The sequence below is a fragment of the Syngnathus scovelli genome, chromosome 2, assembly GCF_024217435.2.
Source record: "Syngnathus scovelli strain Florida chromosome 2, RoL_Ssco_1.2, whole genome shotgun sequence".
Classification (NCBI taxonomy): Eukaryota; Metazoa; Chordata; class Actinopteri; order Syngnathiformes; family Syngnathidae; genus Syngnathus; species Syngnathus scovelli.
In genome coordinates, this window is record NC_090848.1 from 28,584,001 (window position 1) to 28,590,000 (window position 6,000).

At 42.4% G+C, this 6,000-nt stretch overlaps 1 protein-coding gene across 7 annotated transcripts in view; it reads left to right on the plus strand.

Annotated features, from left to right (window-relative positions):
* Window positions 1-6,000, plus strand: part of lama5 (laminin, alpha 5) — a 463,481-nt gene that overhangs the window by 415,671 nt on the left and 41,810 nt on the right. Inside the window, exon 67 of one of the 7 annotated variants that reach the window (XM_049753599.2) lies at window positions 4,335-6,000. This exon is cut by the window's right edge and continues 2,925 nt beyond it. The exons of the other annotated variants lie outside the window; for them this stretch is intronic. Coding sequence (XP_049609556.1) covers window positions 4,335-4,380 — 46 coding nt within the window. The 3' untranslated portion in view covers window positions 4,381-6,000. The remainder of the gene's footprint in view (window positions 1-4,334) is intronic. 7 annotated transcript variants of the gene reach the window in all.

Consider the following 6,000-nt stretch of genomic DNA (forward strand, 5'->3'; position numbering starts at 1 on the left):
AGCACATGCAACACTGTCCAGTTTAGAGGAATAAAAAGCAATAGGTCGCAACTTTGAGCCATGTGATTGGAGTAAAACAGAGGTCATGTAATGACCTTTGCAGTCAACAGTTTGGACAAATGCCTTATCATAGTTGGGTAAGGCTAGAGTGGAGCTGGATACCAAAGTCTGTTTGATCAACACAAAAGCCTCCTCAGCTTCAGGAGTCCATTTTAAGTGAGTGGACATTGAGATGTTTTCCACATACATCAATTTGGACAGAGGAGCAACAATTTGGGCATAATCAAGTATCCAGCTTCTACAATAACCTGTGAGACCCAAAAAAGACATCATTTGTTTCTTTGTGAGTGGCTTAGGAGCTTGCAAAATAGAGGCATTTCTGCTCTCAACTATAGATCGACCTTGGGAACTTAGATTGTGGCCTAAATACTTAATTTCAGTGGACCACAGTTGAAGCTTGTCCTTGCTGACCTTGTGGCCTTCACTTGCCAAGTGATGCAGCACTGCAAGTGTGTCTTTCTGGCAAGAGGCAAAATCAGGAGATGCTATTAAAATGTCATCAACATAGAGCAAGATTTGACTTCCCATTGGCGGGACAAATTTAGCCATGCTGGCTGCCATCACCTGCGAGTAAATTGTCGGGCTTTCACAGTACCCTTGTGGTAACCTTGTAAAGGTGTACCTTGAGCCAGCATATGTAAATGCAAACCAAAACTGACTCTCTTCTGCAATAGGGACAGAGAAAAAAGCATTGCTAATGTCAATCACTGTAAAGATTTTCGCATCAGGTGTCAATGAATTCAACAAGGTATGCGGGTCAGGGACACAAGGTGCTCTCTGAATAACAGGATTGTTTACAGCTTGCAAGTCCTGCACCATTCTCCACCCCACAGAAGGGGGCGCCTTCTTTACAGGGAAAATTGGAGTATTGCAAGGAGAATCAGGGCAAGGAACAATGACACCTGCTTTTAGCAAATCAGAAATAACAGGTGCAATACCCTGTAAAGCATCAGGTTTTAAAGGATACTGCCTCACACAAGGGCGGTATTCAGTTCGAGGTCTTATGACAACAGGAAGCGCACCTTTCACTAAACCAACGTCAGAAGGACCCGTAGACCAAAGATGACTTGGGGCCTCAGCGAGGATGTGCTCGTCATCAGACGTCAACACATAATCTCAAAATGAGGGTGTTTGCTCAACACCAGGATCAGCGTGGATTCCACTAATGAATGACAAGTCTTGAGTCATATTTTGTTTGAAGAGCTTGGTGGAAGAACTATAAAAGGAGTCAGGATTAACCTGAGTCCAGTCAGAAGCTGCCAAGGCCTCACCAGCCATAAATCCTAAACTTTGCCACGTTGCGGTGTGAGGCCTGTAGAGAGAGATGTGGAGCGGAGTGGGAGACACGTGTAACTTCTGCACAGCAGGGGGAGCCGTTTGTATGACTACACAAGCACGGCTCTCACCATCATGCAGAAGGAAAGATGTCGTCAAGGTGGCAGGTGTAGCAGCCTCAAGCATGTTCTCGTAGTTGTGATCAGGACCAGGTGTGTCTTTATGCCACATAGTTATGTGTAGTTCATTGGCTTCCATTGCCTGTTCAGGGCAGCGCAAAAGGGTGGCCACATGGGCCAAAAGAGGGGAACCAAATTCCATCACTTCTGCATCAGCCAAATCCAATGAATAAAAGTAGTAGCAGTGAAATTGACCAAAAATCTGTAACTGGTGTCGCCTTTTGACAACAATTTGATCGTTAAGAGACACAAGGGAAAGCCCAAGGGCAGTGAGAGCATCTCTACCTAGCAAATTAATAGGGCAACCGGGCATCAGCAAAATGGGAATGCAACAACTTCCCCCTTCTGGGTCCCGTATCCAAACTGGTCGAGACTGGGGAACTGGGGTTGCCAGCCCATTTGCTGCTCTCACCCAAAAAGTTTTACCGCTTTTTTGCACATCTGGAGGTATGTCACGACATGTGGTCACACATGCCCCTGAGTCACACAAAAAAGTTATTGGAGTCCCGTTTACCATTAGAGTTATCACTGGCTTCTCAATATTGTTCATCAACAAATCTTGAATGTTCAAATCTACATCAACAGGGGGAGCTGTTGGCCAGGCAGTTGTTTCAACTGTAGTTTGACTGTCGGCTAGTCATAAGGGAGGTTTACTCTCGCCCTTGCCTGGGCAGTTTCTTGCTATATGGCCTTTTTTTCCACATGACCAGCAAATAGGAGGTTCAGCGTTGTATCGTTTTGACTGACCTGAGGCGGGCTGGTCATTTGTTTTATAATTGGGAGAATCACGACTATACCCGCCGCTACCTTTGCCACGAAATTTGTTACGACCACGCCCCCCTAGGCGTGGTTCGAAGGTCTTATTTTGATAGAACATTTCAGACTGCTCTCCATTGACCAATGCCTGTTTTCCCTTTCTCTTTTGCTCTTTTTGAATTGACAACTTTTTCGGCGTGTATAGCATGATCAATGAACTGTGGCAAGGTAGATGTCGGGAAAGTGATCATATGTTTAGTGATCCAGTTTTGGATTGCTGGTCGCGAATTTGCATGTAGAGCATTTTTGAGTTGTTGGTCATAAACATCAGTTCCATGCTCCAAGCCACTATTGGCTTTGAACACTTTTTCTAGTCTGTGTCTAAAGTCTTCAAACAACTCATCTTCTTTTTGTTTGGTTCGGCCAATGTCTGTGTAATTTGCTCTACGTTCGAATTTTATTTTTATCCTGCCCAATAGTTGGTCAATTTCTGTTTGTAATGGCACCCCGTTACATTCCAATGGACGGCCCCGGGAATCAAAGGGATTCCAGGTGCCTTTAACGCTTGCCCAATGTTTGGTTAAAGATGCCATGAAAGCCTGTTGTACTTCATCGCCTCTCAAATTATAGGAAGCAATGAGTTGTTTCATGTCGATACAGTATTGATCAACATCTTCAGTGGGCAACGCTATGCCCTCAATTTCTGATTTTATATCAGCTTGGGTCCATGTTCTGTATACTAAAATGGTAGGTCCTCCATCATCATGAGGATTGGCCACTTCAATCATCGGGTATGCGTCAGCCGAGGGACCCAACTTAGCACGGCTCCGCGTCAACATACCACGAGTAGAATCACTATACTCAGGAGGATGATCTGTGTTTGGTAATTTGGGGTACAGAGACGGAAAAATTGGTTCGCTTTGGCGTGCTGCAATCTCCGTCTTTATAATTTGATCATTTTTCTCATCCTCATTCATCGCATTGTCAGCCTCGGCCTTCAAGCGAGCCCGCCCTGACACTGTCTCATCATCTTCCTGCCTGTGCAACAGCAAGTTCTTTTTTATTTTTTCTTCGTCTTCCTTATCTTTCAATTTTCCTCTCATTTGCCCACATTTTCTCTTCTCAGCTTCCAATTCCCATTGTACTATTAGATAATATCCATCTTTATTCTTCTTTACGCCACATTTAGCATCAATTGATTGCTTTAGGTTATTCAATGAATTCGTTTTCAGCTGACCATCAAATTTGTAATCGGTTATCCATTTGTCAAGATATTTTACATTTTCGGGGTCGACCTCTTCCATCAATTTCCAATCTTTGCATTTTAATTCATGTCTGGGTAGCGGCTTTTGTTTGCTATTTGATTTTCCCATGGTTTATTTTCTAAATTTCGGAGTTGGCAATTCGAATGGCACCTACAGTGTCCTAAAGCCAACTTTATTCACAGGACAGTGGTTAAATGTTCGATGTGTGGCGAGTCTCTTTTCACCTTCCCGGAGGAAGCAGAGAGTCCTTGCTTTCATCCACACAAAGCCACTGTTTACAATCCTGTGTTGTTTACATAGAGGAGAGCTCAAATGAGGTCACTCTCAGTCAAACCATACACACACACACAATGCGCACTTTTATCGTCTCACAGGCAAGCAGGGGAGTCCACCCTCCCGTGGATTTTAACAAACTCTTTAACCTTCCTATTGTGTAAGAAAACTTATTTTGCCTTTTTCTTGAAGTAGATATAAAACCTATCTTTTCATGGATAAGGGAGCCAAACCAGCTAAACAAGAGTTAAGAAAAACACCACAGATGGCAGCAGAAAGCTAACACATTAGGAAGGTTAAGTTAGGAGGCCCCACGACACCTCAGTGGAATTTAACTGCTCCAAATTACCTGTACTTTTTAGAAAACAGAGGAGTCCGCCCTCCCGTGGAATTTAACTGACTTTTACGTCAGGGGACTCCACCATCCCCTGCAGAATTTAACTGTTTCTAATTGCACTTGATAGGGTCTAGAATTGTCAAGGTTTTAAGTGACCTCTTGTCACTGCACTTTCATTACTTTTAACAGAATCAAGATCCGTACTCACAGTCTGCTGGGCCTTCTCCTCGGATGATCTCGTCAACCACTCCGGCGTCCAGCCGACTGATCGAGTCAGCCCCGTGAAAAGGGTTTCCTCTATATGCCTTGGCCAAGGACTTGTCCTGGGTCGAAAAGTCAGCTGGAATCCCGAAATAGGTCTATTGAGACCCCGGAACGAGCCCCCAAAAATCTGTTAGGTTCAAAGTGCTAACTGAATATCTGAATAAGAGAAAAGGATCAGCAGACAAAAAACAAGTGAGGCAGAATATTGAGTCTTTTCTCGCGAGGAGTGCAATCAGACTTACAGCAATCCGACTACACTAAAAATCTGTTTTACACTCCTCGCTCTTTTTATTTGGAATGCCCTACCCACAGTGTGAGACGATTAGCCCTTAAGGGGGGGGGGAAAGAGATTGTGGCTTCGTCTCGTAAGAAACAAAAAGTAACGCACAAAGTGTTGCGTGCAGATATGGCTATATCAGCAAAACAGTTTAAGCCATATTCTGAGAGATAAAAAGAGAAAGTGTCGTTCTTTAACAAAGATCAGAAGGTTCATGACGCATTGTTTGACGTGTTGTTTTCACGATCTGTTCTGGTGGACGCTGAGCTGTCAGCAGCATCTTGTTTGACACAACCGTCATCTCGCCCCTGACCCAGCCGTAATCCTTCTGTTCTGTTGTACAAGATAAGAATAAGCAAGGCAAAGCAGCAAGCATACTGAACAGTAATATTGTGAATAAGTACTCATTAGAGAACGCATGATAACATATATATATATACAATTTTTCTAACAAAATGATTTTGTGTTTGGTCGATCTCATGTTCAAAAATAAACTTCAACTTAAAAAAATATATATACGTATATATATATATATATATATATATATATATATATATATGTATATATAGTAATTGAAATAGTTTGCTTGTCTGTTTTCAGCTATATAGTCCATATCTTATTTATTTATTTTTCTTTCCAGAATATTATTTTATAAACTGTTTTTCATTTCCGAAATTATCTTCCTTCGATAAATCAAGTTTCTGTACCTCGAAAAATGATGTATAAAAGAGGTAGGAAAAAACAAGCTTCTTTCTTCTCCTTTTTTGAACATGTTGGTTTGTTTGTCTTATTGACATAACATGAAATTATTTGAAAATGTGAAAGAAATGATTTTGTGTTTGGTCGATCTCATGTTAAAAAATAAACTTCAACTTAAAAAAAAATATATATATATATATATACATACACACCGGATCCACCTCGTACACCAATGCCCGATTTCCTGTCTGAGCCATGTAATTTCTTCACCTTCATGAAAATACGCATGCGGTGTCCGAAAGAAATACAAGGCTTGCGGAAGGCTTGCGGAAGGCAAGCGAAAGGCGGCGACATTCTGCTGGGACACAGCAGCCAGTATGAATTGACTCCTTGACGCCAATGCTTTCTATTCCTTGTGGTGCTCAGCCAAAGACCACACCACAGCCGTTCTGCTCCTGGTGTTAATTACGCGTTCTCTCTCTACTATGCAGTCTCTCTTCCGTCCAATTCACATAGCATCAAAATGACTTACTTAGTCCACCTGATATTGTCATCTGCGTATTGTGTCTCTTTTAATATGTCAACAGACTTCGATGTAGGGGGAGCATTCACGGT